At 43.9% G+C, this 17500-nt stretch overlaps 2 protein-coding genes and 1 long non-coding RNA gene across 8 annotated transcripts in view; 2 read left to right on the forward strand and 1 right to left on the reverse strand.

Annotated features, from left to right (window-relative positions):
- asap1a (ArfGAP with SH3 domain, ankyrin repeat and PH domain 1a) overlaps positions 1–17236 on the forward strand; it is a 35656-nt gene extending 18420 nt beyond the window's left edge. Inside the window, exons 15-31 of one of the 3 annotated variants that reach the window (XM_042428397.1) lie at positions 91–257; positions 477–610; positions 754–845; positions 924–1110; positions 1704–1789; positions 2174–2289; positions 2493–2560; positions 2754–2861; positions 4019–4250; positions 5254–5418; positions 5512–5587; positions 6862–6926; positions 8978–9405; positions 10031–10153; positions 10791–11295; positions 11455–11656; positions 15406–17236. In XM_042428397.1, coding sequence (XP_042284331.1) covers positions 91–257; positions 477–610; positions 754–845; positions 924–1110; positions 1704–1789; positions 2174–2289; positions 2493–2560; positions 2754–2861; positions 4019–4250; positions 5254–5418; positions 5512–5587; positions 6862–6926; positions 8978–9405; positions 10031–10153; positions 10791–10865 — 2122 coding nt within the window. In that variant the 3' untranslated portion in view covers positions 10866–11295; positions 11455–11656; positions 15406–17236. Of the gene's footprint in view, positions 1–90; positions 258–476; positions 611–753; positions 846–923; positions 1111–1703; positions 1790–2173; positions 2290–2492; positions 2561–2753; positions 2862–4018; positions 4251–5253; positions 5419–5511; positions 5588–6861; positions 6927–8977; positions 9406–10030; positions 10154–10790; positions 11296–11454; positions 11867–15405 lie in introns of those variants that run through there. The other 2 variants (XM_042428398.1, XM_042428400.1) reach the window with 2 other exon arrangements.
- The window catches only part of LOC121908416, a 5837-nt gene continuing 5354 nt past the window's right edge, over positions 17018–17500 (reverse strand). The window contains exon 3 of the long non-coding RNA XR_006099227.1: positions 17018–17100. This is a non-coding gene — a long non-coding RNA (uncharacterized LOC121908416). The remainder of the gene's footprint in view (positions 17101–17500) is intronic.
- The window catches only part of ubtfl (upstream binding transcription factor, like), a 20995-nt gene continuing 20528 nt past the window's right edge, over positions 17034–17500 (forward strand). For 2 of the 4 annotated variants that reach the window (XM_042428403.1, XM_042428402.1), the window contains exon 1: positions 17298–17498. The gene's annotated coding sequence lies outside the window, so the exon portion shown is untranslated. Of the gene's footprint in view, positions 17116–17297; positions 17499–17500 lie in introns of those variants that run through there. The other 2 variants (XM_042428404.1, XM_042428401.1) reach the window with 2 other exon arrangements.

Below are 17500 nucleotides of genomic sequence, written 5' to 3' on the forward strand. Positions count from 1 at the left end.
TGTTGTACTGTGTAAACTGACTCACCTGTTTGTGAATAATATTTGGTTTAAATGTGTGTGTGTGTGTGTCTGTGTGTGTGTGTGTGTCAGCTGGGTGTCTGTGTTGACCAACAGTAAGGAGGAGGCCCTGAATGTGGCGTTTCAGGGCGGAGCTCAGAGTTCAGGTGTGGAGGAGGAAGAGGAGCTTACCAAGAGCATCATAGACGAGGTGCTGCGGTCGCCAGGCAACGACACCTGCTGCGACTGTGGAGCCGCAGGTGTGTGTGTGTGTGTGTGTGTGTGTGTGTGTGTTGCTGGTGCATTTAAGGACCCTCCAACATCTGACGTTCAGCTGCTTGTACAGAGGATGGTTTTCTGTTAGTCTTCTGGGTCTGAGGTCCCACCTGATGATGATGATGATGATGATGATGATGATGATGATGATGATGATGACAGTTTAAGGTGGACTGTGATGGATTGTGTATCTGTGTGTTCAGATCCTCGCTGGCTCTCCACCAACCTGGGTGTCCTGACCTGCATTGAATGTTCAGGGATCCACAGGGAGATGGGAGTCCACGTGTCCCGAATCCAGAGTCTGGAACTGGACAAACTGGGAACCTCTGAGCTGCTGGTAACCTCACCTGTCTGCCTGTCACCCTGTCTGTCTGTCCTGACCAATCAGCAGCTTGACTTGAATTTTACACATGAAAGTGCGTTTCCTGTCTGCTTTTCACTTCTCTTACTTTGCATTTTCTCTTCCTGCCTTCCTGTCAGGTTGCCAGGAATGTTGGGAACTGTAGTTTTAATGAGATCATGGAGGCCAGCCTGCCGTCTCCGTCCTTGAAGCCGTCCGCTTCTAGTAACATGTGAGTGTCTGTGGATATAAATTCATATTTAATATTTTGTAACTTTCTTTTAACATGTAAACATGCTGTTGTCTGCAGGATGGCGAGGAAGGAGTTCATCAACGCCAAGTACATCGAGCGTAAGTTCATCAGGCGCACCGTCACCACAGCAACCAGCAGGCTGGATGATGTGTACGAGGCAGTGCGGTCCCGAGACCTGCTGTCAATTATCCAGCTGTACGCTGAGGGGGTGGAGCTTCTGCAGCCACTGCCTGAACCAGGCAAGGTGGGTTGGACTGTTGTCTGTCCGGAGGTTTATAACGGTGGTTCCAGAGATCTGCAAATTTCCCTTTTAGTTTAGAGTCCCATAGGAAACTCCAGGGCTTCTGCAGGAGGTTCTAGTTACCCAGGAGGTCTAAACGTCTCTCACAGTCCTTGATATCTGCTGATGGTCCCTGAGGAGGCTGCAGCGATCCTAGAAGGGACTGTAAGGGTCTCTCCTGGTGTTCATAATTTCCTTAAGCACTAATTTAGGAAACTATAACATTTTAAAGGGTTTCAGGGATCACTGTTGAGTCCCTAGGAGTCTTTAAGGGGGTTCTCAGGTATTTAGAGGGTTTCATGTCGCCTGTCAGAGTTCCAGTGGTTTTAAAGATGTTCCAGGAGGACTTATGTTGCTTCCAGAGTCCTAAGCAGCAGTTTTATTAGTTCCAGTGGAAATATCTGGGTTTTGTTGGGAATCTGATGCTCCAGAAAGATGTTATGAGTCCTTCAGGAGAGGTTCTGGGAAGACTGGGTGGAGGTCTGAGCTCTCTGAGTCGCTCTGGAGTGTTTGTGTTGATTTTCTTCTTGTTTTAACGTTTCCTGTTGTGTGTCCAGGAGGCTGGAGAGACGATGTTACATCACTGTGTTCGGACATCTGATCACTCCTCCCTGCACCTGGTCGACTTCCTGGTCCAAAACAGGTCAGAAATACTATGTTGCATGACAGACCGAAATTCACTGACTCTTATTAACACAGTGAAGATAACAGCCGAACTTATAATGAACATTTAATGGGTAAAAATACTCACAGTTATAATCCCAGTAACAGATTAGAACTGAGTATGTTTACCTATTTAATGCAGATTTTATTTTGCGTGTGTGTGTGTGTGTGTATGTGTGTGTGTTTCTGTGTGTGTTGATGTGTGTGTGTGTGTGTGTGTGTGTGTGTTTCTGTGTGTGTTGATGTGTGTCTGTGTGTTTCCGTGTGTGTTGATGTGTGTGTGTGTGTGTGTGTGTGTGTGTGTGTTGATGTGTGTGTGTGTGTTTGTGTGTGTGTTGATGTGTGTGTGTGTTTGTGTCCTCAGTGGGAACCTGGACGGACAGACTGATGGAGGAAACACAGCTCTGCATTACTGCTGTCTGTACAACAAACCTCAGTGTGTGAAACTGCTGCTGAGAGGGAAACCTGACATCCACCTCCGTAAGAACACAACTACACACGCTAAGCTAGGCTAACATGAGCAAGGCTAAGACAAAACTGTTAGCCTAGCTTAGCACAAAGACTGGAAGCAGGGGCAAACTGTTAGAGCAGCTCCAACAAAAGAGAAAAAAGACATTTTCCAACATCTTCAAAGGCGTCTAAATGTCAGATGTTCTACAACACTGTGTCCTGTGTCTTCTCAGCCAATCAGAGCGGAGAGATGGCACTGGACATCGCCCGCAGACTGAAGAACATTCAGTGTGAAGAACCGGTAGGAACCAGAACCAGAACATGTCATTTGTTTGTTAAGAGGATCTGTGGCTCGACCAATAGAGAAGCAGATAAGAGAAGGAGTGGGTGGAACCTCTGATTCCTGCAGTAGTTGCTCTGTTCTCTGATCAGTAAACCACAGAGTCTCCTGCGTATGAAGGTGAAGAACATTAACATGTCCTCTCTGTCTCCAGCTGGCGGAGGCGGTGTCTGGCAGGTTTAACCCTCATGTTCATGTGGAATACGACTGGAACCTCCGACTGGACGAACTGGACGAGAGTGACGACGAACTGGACGACAAGGTAACGCGGACTGAACTGAACCACCGGAGAACAGATCAGCTGCTTTTAGAAATATTGATGATTTGTCTGATTCTACCATCCTGTCACCTTAAAGTTGCCTTGATTGATCTCTTCTTCTTATCCCATATATAACCGGTAAAAGTCTCATTGAAATTGAAATCTTTTCTTCAAGAGTGAGCTTACCAAGAGAGAGCAGCATAAATACTTACAGCAATAAATACAAACAACATAATCAGATGAATACAACTGTCATACTACAGACGAGTGAACACAATATCCAATTAATATGCAAGATTATGGACAAAATCCAGTTGTGATGTATAAACAGGAATGACTATTTCAGCTAAACATTTAAGAGCAATCACACTGACCAAGAGTATCGATCCTTTAAAATGGACTAAATTCCCCGACAGTAATCAGCTCTGACGGTTTCAGGTCCTTCTGTACATTGTTCTAAGAGGAACAATGTACAGAACTCAGGGAACCAGGAGAATATCCACTCCCTCCGGGAAATTGTGATTTTGCAATTACAGTAATTAACGCAGATTCAAGAGCTTTCGATTTTCCACACGACATGTCCAAATCAACAGATGCTTGTAATTTGGACCAGTTGTGGCGTTCGTTGTGGTGATAACTGACATCATCGTTGCGCACAGCAATTCATTGGTAGGAGTTTTTAAAAATCACATTAGTTTCCTTTGCTTGCAATTTTCCCAATTCCCACAATTTCAACGCAAACAGAGCACATAAAACATTGCAGACTGTATCGCAATTTTTGAGAAAAGACGCTGCAAAATCAAACGTTTTTGGCCGCGGTCATCAGAAAACCTCCCAGGACATATTGATCCTCTGTAGAGTCCATGAAGCAGAGACTTCATATAAAAATCAACCAATGAGAAAGTCTGTGGACATACAGAGATGGCCACTTAGGAGCAGCTCTTCCTCCTCTTCCTCTTCCTCTCCTCCTCTTCCTCTCTTCCTCCTCCTTCTCATCCATCTCGCCTTGTCCTCTTCCTCCTCATCCTCCTCCTCCTCCTCCTCCTCTTCCTCCTCATCCTCCTCTCTCCTCCTCCTCCTCTTCCTCCTCCACCGCCTCCTCTTCGTCCTCCTCTCCTCCGCCTCTTCTTCTTTTCCTCCTCCTCCTCCTCCTCCTGCAGCCCAGTCCAGTGAAGAAGGAGCGTTCTCTTCGTCCTCAGAGTTTCTGTCCGTCCTCCAGTGTTTCCTCTCAGGAGAAGCTCTCTCTGCCGGCCTTCGCTCCCTCTCAAAGGGGGCAGCGTCTCTCCTACGGGGCGTTTGCTAACCCCGTCTACATCACCTCCTCCGACACTCCTCCGTCCCCGGGGCCCGACACCACAGGACCTTCGTCCGCGGTCAGGGGCCAAGGGAAAGGTAGGAGGCCCCTGTGACATAGAGTAGTGGTTTTTAAACAAGGAGCCCTCAGGATTTTTGGGTGGTCCAGAACTCCTTAAGGGGGATCCAGAGGTAGAGTTTAGTCCAGAAGTACTTAATAGGGATCCAGAGGTAGAAGGTAGCCCAGAAGTCTTAAGGGGGATCCAGAGATAGAAGGTAGTCCAGAAAGCCTTAAGGGGGATCCAGAGGTAGAACATAGTCCAGAAGTTCTTAAGGGGTATCCAGCAATAGAAGGTAGTCCAGACATCCTTAGGGGGGAACCAGAGGTAGAGGGCAGTCCAGAAGTCCTTAAGGGGGATCCAGCAGTAGAAAGTAGTCCAGAAGTCCTTAGGGGGATCCATAGATAGAAGGTAGTCCAGAACCTCTATAGGGATCCAGAGGTAGAAGGTAGTCCAGAAGTCTTAAGGGGGGTCCAGAGGTAGAAAGCAGACCAGAAGTCCTTAGGGGGGAACCAGAGGTAGAGGGCAGTCCAGAAGTCCTTAAGGGGGATCCAGCAGTAGAAGGTAGCCCAGAAGTCCTTAAGGGGGGTCCAGAGGTACAAGGCAGACCAGAAGTCATTAAGGGTGATCCAGAGGTAGAACATAGTCCAGAAGTCCTTAAGGGGTATCCAGCAATAGACGGTAGTCCAGAAGTACTTAAGAGGAATTAGATGTAGAAGGTAGATGAGAAGTCCTTCAAAGGGACCATATGTTAATGGGGGTGGTGCACAGAGTCTTGGGGGAGGTTTGAATGTAATCAGGGAGGTTTTGATGGGGTTCCCAGGGTTTTTAAAGGGAGCCTTAAAGGCCTTGATGGGGATTCAGAGGTTTTTTAAGGTGGTAAAGAATGTCAACAGCCTAGAATATTAATATCTGTAGTTTTTATCAGTCAGAATGTGCTGTGGCTTCTTCTGTTAGTTCTTTCTTGCTGTTGATGAAGGAGCATAGAGGAATACTGTTGTGATGTTAAGTGATTATTTCAGTGTTCAATGCACCTCCCTCAGGCCATGCCTCCGGGCCGCCCACCTCCCTCCCCCTCACCTCCCAGAGCAGTGGGGGAGGAGGAGGCAGCTCCACCCTTAAGAAGAGACCCCCTCCCCCTCCACCTGGACACAAGCGCACCCTGTCTGACCCCCCCAGCCCCATTCTGCAGGGACCTCCAGGTAAAGGTAAGACTGCTGTGACTGGGTAACGCTGCCCGCTCCAAAACTCATCCAACATTTGAACCCTGACGGATATCTAATCTAACTGTTTTCACACAGGCAGTGAGATGACCCCCCCACCTGGAAACAGGACGTCACCTGCCGACAAGTTTGAGGGAATCCAGCAGCAGCCGAGGTACGATCATCCTTAAATAATCTGCTTCAGAAACACTGTTAACAGCACAGCTCAAATAAGTAGATTAAAGGCGTACTATGCAGGATTTGTCAGCTGCTGTTTGTAAACAAAGCATTCAGAGATGGCCCCTCCTCCCCAGCTCAACGACACCAGAGCAGGAGAGAGAGAGAAATCATAACAGAAGTTATCCCAGGGTTCTTTTCATATAGAGCAGGTCTAGACCGAACTCTTTAATTTACAGAGATCCAACATTCCTTCATGAGCAGCACTTGGTGACAGCAGCAAGGAAAAACTCCCCTTTAACAGGAAGAAACCTCGAGCAGAACCGGACTCTAGGTGGCGCCATCTGCCTCAACCGGTTGGGTTGAGAGAGGAAGAAGGAGGGAGGGACAGAGAAGCATAATAACAACAATAATAACAATGATAATAATGATAGAGATGACTAATAATAATAATAGTAGTAGCAGTGGGCGTCAAGCAGGACCACGGCAGCAGGGGGTCTGTGACCCTGGTCCACAGGAACCTGTGAGACGAGAAAGCACAAGAACTCCGGGGATGAAGTCAAGTTAGTAACAACCATTGATGTTACATGAATGCATACAGATGGAGAGGAGGAGGAGGAGAGAGGAGCTCAGTGCATCATGGGAAGTCCCCCAGCAGTCTAGGCCTATAGCAGCATAACTAAGGGCTGATCCAAGGCGAGCCTGGTCGGCCCTAACTATAAGCTTTATCAAAAAGGAAAGTTTTAAGCCTACTCTTAAACATAGAGAGGATGTCTGCACCCCGGACTGAATCCGGTAGATGGTTCCACAGGAGAGGAGCCTGATAGCTGAAGGCTCTGCCTCCCATTCTACTTTTAAAGACTGTAGGGACCACCAGTAAGCTGCATACTGGGAGTACAGTGTTCTAGTGGGATAATACGGTATTATGAGCTCTTCAAGATATGATGGTGTCTGACCATTAAGGGCTTTGTAAGTTAGGAGAAGGATTTTAAATTCTATTCTAGATTTTACAGGAAGCCAATGCAGCGAAGCTAAAATGGGAGAAATGTGGTCTCTTTTTCTAGTTTTAGTCAGAACACGTGCAGCTGCATTCTGGACCAGCTGGAGAGTCTTTAGAGACTTGTTAGAGCAGCCTGATAATAAGGAATTGCAATAATTGCATCATTTTGAGAAAGGATGTGTCTGATTTTTGCAATATTATATAAGTGATAAAGGAAGTCCTTGAAATGGGTAAAAGTAAAGATAACTTTTGACCTCTTTGACCTTCTCCAGTACGACCTCCAGTAACACCAAGTCCATGCTGGGACCCAGAGTTCTCCCCAAACTACCTCAGAAAGGTGAGACAGGGTGCCTGGTTAGCCTACTGCGTAGGTCTCTCCCCGCACCTCATCACTCCCTCCAGGAAATTGTGAGTTTGTGATTGCAATAATTAACGCAAATTAAAGAAATCTCTGCGATATTTATGAGCTGCAGTTTAGTTAAATTACACCAACTTTTCTGCATGAAACGTCTGAATCAGCAGCTGCTTGTGGTTTGGACCAATTGTGGCGTTTGGTGTGACGGTAACTAACGACAAATCTCACCTGCCAACAAACACGATGCCATAGACGAGCAAAACCATTCCCAAATGTTCCCAAATGTTCCCAAATGTTCCCAGATGAGGTTTGATTCAGTGAGTCAGGAGACATAATCTGCCTCAAACATAAACATCCAACTAGATTTATTTTAATAACATTATTGATATTAATAAAGGTTATAAATGGAACTCAAATACAGTATTTTCTGTTTTATAAAACTTTGAGTCCTCATGGTTCTCATGTTCAGCTTAAATATACCAAAATTATTGGTACCCTTGCATTTTATTAAAATAATGCACCATTTACCCTGAACAGAAATTAAAAGATATTTTATTATCATTGAATGTCTATGTTTGGTTTGCAGTCGAACAAAACAAAAAAGTTGTGAAAATAACTGAATTTCTGCTTATTCTACAAAGACATTGTAAAACAGCCTGGACAAAGTGTTTGGTGCCCTTTAGAAGTTGTAAGAAATAATCGAGCAGGGCAGGAATTACTCCTCAGTCCAGCGACCAGTGCTGTCGATGCCCTGGAGTGGTGCTGTAATGCTGCTTCTAAAATGAACTACCCAGACGGCCAGTTTGTTGGCCTTGTTTGAACTGGCCGTCGCGGCTTTCCTCATTTAAAACTACATGCGACGCAGCAAACAGACAGAGTCGACGTTTCCCAGTGTCTCTGTCATCACGCTGAGCATCAACAGTAGCGCAAGATTCTCCCACGTAAAAGTTAACATTAACGTGATGTGATGAGCACAAGCAGCTAAATACTGTACAGTGTCAGTATTAATACACCAGTCTCTCCAGCTGTTAGCTCCTTATCATCTGTGACAGCTGGACTTATTGTTTTGAAATGAATTTATTTCCACGTTAGATGAGTCTTCAGAAACTCCTGCAGGTGAATCTGGACCAATGAGCGACTCTTAACACGACACTCGCTAGCCGAGCAAACACCTCTATAGGGATCCAGAGGTAGAAGGTAGTCCAGAACCTCTATAGGGATCCAGAGGTAGAAGGTAGTCCAGAACCTCTATAGGGATCCAGAGGTAGAAGGTAGTCCAGAAGTCTTGAGGGGGGAACCAGAGGTAGAGGGCAGTCCAGAAGTCCTTAAGGGGGATCCAGCAGTAGAAAGTAGTCCAGAAGTCCTTAGGGGATCCATAGATAGAAGGTAGTCCAGAACCTCTAAAGGGATCCAGAGGTAGAAGGTAGTCCAGAAGTCCTTAAGGGGGATCCAGCAGTAGAAAGTAGTCCAGAAATCCTTAGGGGATCCATAGATAGAAGGTAGTCCAGAACCTCTAAAGGGATCCAGAGGTAGAAGGTAGTCCAGAAGTCCTTAAGGGGGATCCAGCAGTAGAAGGTAGCCCAGAAGTCCTTAAGGGGGGTCCAGAGGTACAAGGCAGACCAGAAGTCATTAAGGGTGATCCAGAGGTGGAACATAGTCCAGAAGTCCTTAAGGGGGAAACCAGAGGTAGAGGGCAGTCCAGAAGTCCTTAAGGGGGGAACCAGAGGTAGAGGGCAGTCCAGAAGTCCTTAAGGGGGATCCAGAGGTAGAAGGTAGTCCAGAAGTCCTTAAGAGGAATGTAGTTGTTTCTGTGATATGTGGGATGCTTTTTATCCAAAGACGTCATTACATTAGTAGGAGTCTAAAATAAATCACATTATTTTGCTTTGCTTGCAGTTGAAAGAGCTCATACATCACAAAAAATGCTGCAGAATAACTGGAGGGAGTGACTTTCAACTGTAATCATGTAAATAAACACTAAAAAGATCCTCAGGTCTGTTAACAATGACCTGCGTCTCGGTGTTTTGTCTCAGTGGCTCTGAGGAAGATCGACACCGTCCACCTGTCCTCTGGGGACAAACCTCCAGACCTCCTGCAGAAACCTTCCTCCTCCTCCTCCTCCCCCTCCCCCTCCTCGCAGCCTGACCTCCAGAAATCTCCTCCCTTCATCGACGCCTCCCCCAAACCCCCCCTCACCCCGCTGGCTGAGAAGCCTCCTCTGTCTGACCTCCCCCCGAAGCCCCTCCTCAAAGACCTCCCGCCCAAACCGCTGCTCTACGAGAGGCCCGGCCCTGCCCCCGCCCCCGCCGCCGCCGCCATGGAGACGCAGGGCTCCAAGATGGCGGCGGAGAGCCAGTCGTCTGTCCAGCGGGGGGAGGAGTCACCTCGACCGGCGGCGGAAGACGCTGATGAGTCGACGGCGGTGGAGATGCCCATCCCCTTGCCGAGGAAAATCAATTCTGTGAGCGTTTTTATCAATGATCACCCCCCCCCCCCCCCCCCCCCCCCCCCCCCCAACATCTCCATCTAATTACACAGCAGATCTACCAGTAAATGCAACAGAAGGAATAATAATAATGAGAGAAGATTAGAAGTTCTGTAGATGTTGATGATGAGTCGTCAGATTCACGTTCTTCTTCTCTTCTGTCTCCTGCATTAACACCATCTCAGTGCCTCTTTAATGATGTCATTTCATTGATAATTGATCATATGAGATGATGTCATATCGAGAGAAACTAAATAATAAAGTTTGTTCTGTGACCCAAACATGCAAGTATGATGAAATTCAAAATAAATAAAGAATCAAATCCAAAGCAGCAGAATCCCTTCATCTTAAAATCCATTAATTAATCCAGTAATTATGTATTTAATGAGATTTTAAGGAGTTAATGAACAGATAAATGAAAGGACTGTTCATCGAAGGCTTTAGAGTTTAAAAACCATGAAGATCCTTTAAATATTACAGAATATTATCTGTGAACTAACTGATACTTTACTTGTAATGTTTCTAATCCTTTAAAAAGTCGTTAACACGTCTCCGTTAATTGAACCCAAATGAAAAAAACAAAACATTTGTTTGTTTTCAGCTGAAGAGTAAAATCCGACGAGTGAAAACCATCTACGACTGTCAGGCCGACAACGAAGACGAGCTGACGTTCGCCGAGGGAGAAGTCATCGTCGTCACCGGAGAGGAAGACCAGGAGTGGTGGGTGAGTAACACTCAGCTTCATCATCAGCTTCATCACTGTAAACAGTGTGTGGAGGCTCACCTGCTCATCCAGCTGAACGTTAACATGTAAAACATCAGAACATAAAGACGTTGATGCAACTAAAGTATCTTCATGTATTTTAAAGGGATTCCTGCAAAGTTTAAAAGCTTTTAATGGACTGAAGTTGAAGAAGTTTCTAAGCGACGGATCAAATAACATGAAATCTATTAATTAATTTACACATTAAAAGGATTTAACTGATCTAACAGGCTGTGAAGTTAATCTATTAAAACCCCTTAATATATAATAATCATTCATTTGTCCGTTAATTCATTTTCACCCCTTAAAAAACCTGAATCCAAAAAAAATGTTTCAATTGAATTAAACAATCAATCAATTAATCGTTTAGTTGATCAACAGAAAACTGTTTTGATAATCAAATAATCGTTTTAGTTATTTTTATGTGCTGCTTTCAGCTCCTCAGATGTGATTATTTAATACTTTTCTTTGTCACTGACAGATGTAACCTTTGACTCTGAGACTTTATAACATCTTCACTGTTTTCTGACGTATATGGACAAATAAGTGATTGATTAATGCAGATTAACGGATGATGAACATCTGTGACATTTGACAGATCGGACACATCGAGGGACAGCCGGACAGGAAAGGCGTCTTCCCCATGTCCTTTGTTCACATCCTCTCTGATTGACAGCCAGAGAGACAAGCCCCGCCCACCCGCAGCACTCACACAGGTGACTGTGGGCGGAGTCAGTCAGCTGACCGACAGGAAGCCACCGAGCCCTTGCTGTAAATAGACTTAGTTGTTCTGCCGAACAGTGTTACCGTAGCAACCCAGCATGCAGGTGTGGCCTCGCCATAGCAACGGAATCTGCAGAGAAGGAACGAGAGACACTGCCCTCTGCTGGACAAACACACCTGCAGCAGGAAAAACACTCAGAAGCACAAGAGAAGAAAAGAAGCACAACATGAACCAGTCAGCTGATCAGAGAAATCTGTCTCGGTCTAAAAGCACATCAACAAACTCATCAGTCTCGTCTCACGCAGAGGACACCTGTCCTCGGCTCACCTGGTACAAACCTTTACTTCACAGGACGACACTAAAAGCAGAATAAATTCAGGTGAGTGTCGATGGAGTTCAGTCGTTTTCAGTGTCGGTGGGACTTTTTCCGTCTCTTCAGATTCCTCAGAGCTGTTAGACTGTATGAAACACAAGCGTCTGTCAGTCTGTACCTGTCTGTACCTGCACACCTGTCACCTGTCTGTCTGCTTCTGTTCAGCTCCGGGTCGATCCTCCGTCATCTCAGCAGACTTTTCTTTAAACAAGTGAAACACTGGAGTCGTTTCAGCTGAATCCACCAGTCCCAGAGAGCATCGCTGTTAGAAACATCCAATCAGAGAGGACCCAGGATAGATCCCTGTGGTGCACCAGAGAGAACAGCAGGAAAGATCACAGTGAAACCAGTTTATAGAAATCAGATGGTACGTTAGAATCAGATGCTGTGACATCACAGCTGTGACATCACAGCTGGTCTCATGATGTCACTCTTCTTTAAAGAAAAGTCAGATATTAAAGATAAACTCACTAAATAGGATTCAACACCGTTAAACATCCTCCAGCTGAAACTGAATGATGTCATTAAGGTATTTTAACCAACGCATACATTAATATATTAAAGGTTTTTAAAAATATTTTATTTTTTCTTTTCAGAATTGAATATTAACATGTAAAACATCAGAACTTCATGCAACTAAAGTCTATTCATGTATTTTAAAGGGATTCCTGCAGAGTTTAAGAGCTTTTTAATGGATTGAAGTTGACGGGCTTTCTAAGGATCAAATAACATGAAATATATTTATTAATTTACACATTAAAAGGACTTAATTGATCTGACAGGCTTTCATCCATTAAAGTTATTTTACACTTTAAAATGTTTTAAACTGTGAAGTTAATCCATTAAAAACCCTTTAATATATAATAATCCATTCATTTGTCCGTTAATTCATTTTAATCATGCAGACAAAAAATATTTAAATTAACTTGTAAATTAAGGAAAAGTCTTCACCAGAAATGTTTAAATTGGTTCATTTAAAGGTTTTGAAATGAAAGGATAAATGAAGGATTTCCGGCTGATTCAGAGCTTTGATAATGAAATATGAGATGAATATTAAAACATCATCAGCGAACAGGCAGACACTGAGAGATTTGGTGGCATTATAACCAAGAAGCTGTAAATCTGCTGCAGAGGAAAATTCATGTGATGGTTAATGAAGGAGTCTGATCTGAACATGACATTTATATTCATATATTATCAACGGGACGATCTCATTTAGCTTCATATCAATAATGTGATCGCAGTTTAGGAGATTGTAAGAAAAGATCGTCTCTGCATGGCTTCCTGTACGACATCCAGTATAATGATGTAGTCTGATGGAGTTAAAGGAGCAGTCTGACATTTAATTAAACTCTTCTTTTCTCTGCAGCAGTGCTGGAAGAACTCAGATCTTTTACTCAAACAGAAGCATCAAATCCACAATAGAAACTCACCTTTATTTACAGCAGCTTCAAGACAGAGTTACAAAGTGCTTTACAGTAAAAACAAGAAGTAAATAAAATACAGAATATAGAAATCAATAAAGATAAAATAACTCAGAAAAGTTACACAAAGAAGCGTCAGTTCACAAAAAGCCAGAAGATAAAAATGAGTTTTAAGAAGAGATTTAAAAGAAGATGTTGAGTTTGCAGCCTGAGGAACCGTTAAAGGTGCTGCTGAAGATCTACAGCAGAGATCAGACTCATACAGGTCCAGCAGATATCAGCAGGAGTCTGAATACGCCAGTGAAGGGCAGCGAGGGTCGCTGTGACGTGTTAAAGATCTGGCAGCAGTGTGGTTTGTGTAAGTCGTAGTCTCTTTCTGCAGTAGTCGAGTCTGGAAGAATCCAAACCGAAGTCTCAGCCTCTGCTTCCACATCAGTACATGAAGCACAAAAACTAGATGAGAAACTGTTCATGATGCTGCTGAGGCCAGAGGGACGCATTATTATTAAAAGTAAAAGTTTTACCATCAAAATATATTTCAACTGCCAAAAGTAAAAGTACTCACAATGCTTTGATGCTGCGTAGATTCATCTATAATAATCATTTCTTTTGTTCAGTTCAATTCAAAATACTTTATTCTTCCCTCAAGAGGAAATTTGAGGCCAACAATTACACATATACAGTTCATTTACACCTTAAAATATAATCTAACAAATACAAATACAACAATGTTAGAAAGAGTTTAAATACACAAGGATTAATGGCAGCAGTGGTGGCTGTGGTTTATTATATTTTGTATCAATAATCTCAATCTATGAAGTAACTGCTGCTGTTAATTAAATGTAGTGCTGTAAAAAGTATCAAACAGTAAAGAAACTAGTACCTTAGAATTGTACTTAGGTGCTGAAGTAAATGTACTGAGTTACTTTCACATCTGCTGTCCAGAATCACATATTCAGGTAATATCAGTTTCATCTCTGAGTAGAGAGATGTTAGCCTAGCTTAACCTCTTAACATCCACCAGGTCACCGGCGACCCGCTTAAGCCAGTTATAAGCAGCTTAGCATCACACAGTAATGAGTAAAAGCAACTGGCACAATTTGGCTACTTGGAGACGTTTTGGAGAGGTTTGGGGACACCTGTGACACCATAAACTAAACACTCCCTAGCTCCCATAAGGTGAGGCCTAGAGGTCTGGAATTATGTACAGGTGTAGTTGACAAGATGTGGAAGGTATGTGGTGATTTGCATAGTTCTGGCATAAAACATGTCCTAGTTATTGTTATTCAAATATGACTCAGTCATAGACGAGGACCAGAAACACTTTTTTGAGCCACAACTTGAACTGTTTTCGCCACATGCTAAACAAGCACATTTCAAGAAACCAGAAGATGTTACCTTTCAAATCAAGCAAATTACAAGCTTTTCCATTTGGGTATGCCAAATAGGTGAGAATTAAAAAAAAAAAGGGTGGATGTTAAGAGGCTACCACAAAGACTGGAAGCAGAGGGAAACTGTTAACCTAGCTTAGCATAAAGACTGGAAGCAGAAGGAAACTGTTAACCTAGCTTAGCATAAAGACTGGAAGCAGAAGGAAACTGTTAACCTAGCTTAGCATAAAGACTGGAAGCAGAAGGAAACTGTTAACCTAGCTTAGCATAAAGACTGGAAGCAGAAGGAAACTGTTAACCTAGCTTAGCATAAAGACTGGAAGCAGAGGGAAACTGTTTGCTCCTGGACAGAAAACGAAAATGTTTCTAAATGTCTGAGCGCTCCGGCTCACCTCATTATGTGCGTAGATTATTTAGATCATCTCTGACTAGCATGCATGGCTACAAAAACTGTAAAACCCTGTAATTAATCCAGCAGAGCTGCATTTATTCACTGTTGTATATGACAAAATAATCAATAAGGAGCAGCCTTACAATCTAAATAAGAAGGTGTATTTCATTCAAGCTTTCATTTCAGGTCATGTTGCTCAGCCAAGGAACCACCGTTTGTTTGCTAATGTAGCCCGAAGCTCAGTCAAACAGGAAACATGCAAGCTAATGGGATGAAGGCTAACATGCTGCTTCTAACTGACAAAATGCAAGTTAAATACGTTAGCTTAGCATAGCATTCTTGATTACAGGAGCTCAGTCGCAGCTGAATTATTATTTAGCGTTAGGCAGCTAACTAGACATTAAGAATTCACTGTCAAATACAAAAGCTTAACATAGATTTATTTCACATCTGTGAGTGAAGTTAATATTTTATTATGTTATAAATGTTGGTGTGAGCGAGTTTCAGAAACATATCCTGCTTCAGTTATAACTGAACCTTCACTGATGATGTTAGTTATAATATGTTGATGAAATGCTGTTAAACCACTTCTTGCTGACTCATCCCAGCTAGCATGGTGGCTATGTGTTAGCTCAGCGGTCTCATTAGAATGTGTGCTAGTTAACTTAAATGCAACCACTCTAATAAAGGTGACATAATTTGTGATTGTGTTTCTGTTAACTGATTATTGGAAACAGTATAATGTCCTGAGAATTGATGCTGAGATGAAACAATAAAACTTGAAACTTTGTTTTTTGTGATGACAAACTGACGCAGTGACAGAAGAACAAACTGAAGTTTTACTGTAAAACTGATTAAAGACAATACATTCTCTGTGTCTGAATCATCATGTGAACTTTGTCTTTTAAAGGAGCAGTCGGACATCTATGTGTCCTGGATGTGTTAGCCTAGCTTAGCACAAAGACTGGAAGCGGTGGGAAACTGCTAGCCTAGCTCATAACTGGACCAGGGTTTACACACAGCTGACCGGACAAACGGGAAGATTTCCCAAAATGTAAAATTGTTCCTAAAGTTTATTGTGTGTTTAATGGAAGTGAGAGTTAACCAGAGGAAAGAAACATGGAGACGTCTCAACAGTTTCCTCCTGATCAGAAAACTGTTTAATTATCAGCTTGTGATCTCATAATTATTGTCAGTCTTGAAACTGTAACATACAGATCTCATGATGACAAAGATGAAAAATAAATCTCTTCATTATGAGACAGTTTTCCTGTAATTATGATTTCATTTTATAATCATGACATAATGTCTCTTTGTCGTCTTGTGCTGAACATATTGATGGTGTTTGACAGCTGACTGATGGAGCTGAATCTTATGTTTATGTGTATTTATTGAGAGGAACACAACAAACATGTTATTAAAATGTTGTTAAAGGGAAAGATGCTGTCTGTTGATCAATTGAACATGTTTTTATGTTGTTCATCCCTCAAGTCTGTTTACACTTTGTGCTTTGCTGTTGGTTCACTTGAACCTGAGCTGATCCTGATCCTGATCCTGATCCTGATCCTGAGCTGAGCCTGAGTCAGGCCTGAGTCGAGGCTGAACCACTACTAAACCACCATCACTGGATAATAAAGACGTGAGGAGTGAACTCAGCTTGTCTGTGACCACAGCAACTTATTAACAGCAGCTGATTTTAAGCTCTTTATACAATATTAACTGTATTGATCTCTTGCAGGGACATTAAAAAGGAAATGGAACAGCATGATTTACATAAATAGTAACTACAGTCACAGCATAGTGTTGGTTAGTGTCGTCTATAGATATCTACGGTGGCCCCTGAGGACAAAACACAAACACTCAGAGCAACGTAACAAACACAAATGTTTGTGTGTTTTGTCACTTTGTGGCTGAAAATTAAAAAAAACTTTCTTTTAACATCCAAACCAGCAGGAGGCGGCAGTGAGGGGGAGAAGAACCCGGGGCCAAACTGTCCCCATCACACACACACATACATACACACACACACACACACACACGCGCACACACACACTGGGGCCCCGGGGCCTCTCAGGGCTCCTGATGATCACATTTAGTTTGGGAGAAAGTTCAAATCAACGAAAAAAATAAGTCTGTTGATTCTGTAGAAAATGTATTTTATTTATAACACACACACACACACACACACACACACGCGCGCGCGCACACACACACACACACACACACACACACACACACCTGTGGAGTTCCCCCTGAGGGCAGGTGTATTGATCAGTTTGATGTATTGATAGATCAGTGATTGGACCAAACTTCCTGGCTCTCTGTGGGAGGGGACCGGTGACTCCGGGATCTCAGACCCGTCAGACGGTGTGTTCTCGGCGGGCAGATGCCATGTGGATGCGGGCTGCTGTCCTGTAGGATGCGGGTTCACCGCCGTCTCCGAGCCGCCGATGAGCACCGCGGGGCCGGGGAGGGAGCCCGCAGCTGCCGGCAGACCTGACGACGCCGCCGGGAACCAGCTGGTCCGGGCAGCCGCTCTCACCGCGTCCCCCTGGCCGGCTGCAGGGTCCCCGGGCCCCGGTCTGTCTCCCTGTCGGTTCAGCATCTGGACCCGGACCAGGTGAAAGTCATGAGGGGAGATTTACAGCAAAGGACGCTGCTGCGGTTTATTATTTCTACATACTGACTAAATTCTGGTGTAAGATACAAACAATAAAATATTATTTCTACATGTAAACTCATTTTCAGCGGGTTTGGCTCGTGTTTTAGCCGCTGTCTCTGGTTTCATCCTCCGCCTTTGTCCTCATGTTTTCCCCCGGAGTTCCTCCCCCTGCGGCGCTGGGCGGAGTTTCATACCGGACTAGACGCTCCTTTTGTCGGATCCGTTTCGACCTGACTCCCCGGGGTTTACGGCCGAAAAAAACACACTTTGAAAGTCCCGAAATAATCCAAACGAGCACGGTGGTGTGCAGTAATAACCCGGGTTTCTGCCTGAATCAAAAGGT

The sequence above is a fragment of the Thunnus maccoyii genome, chromosome 12 (assembly GCF_910596095.1).
Source record: "Thunnus maccoyii chromosome 12, fThuMac1.1, whole genome shotgun sequence".
Classification (NCBI taxonomy): Eukaryota; Metazoa; Chordata; class Actinopteri; order Scombriformes; family Scombridae; genus Thunnus; species Thunnus maccoyii.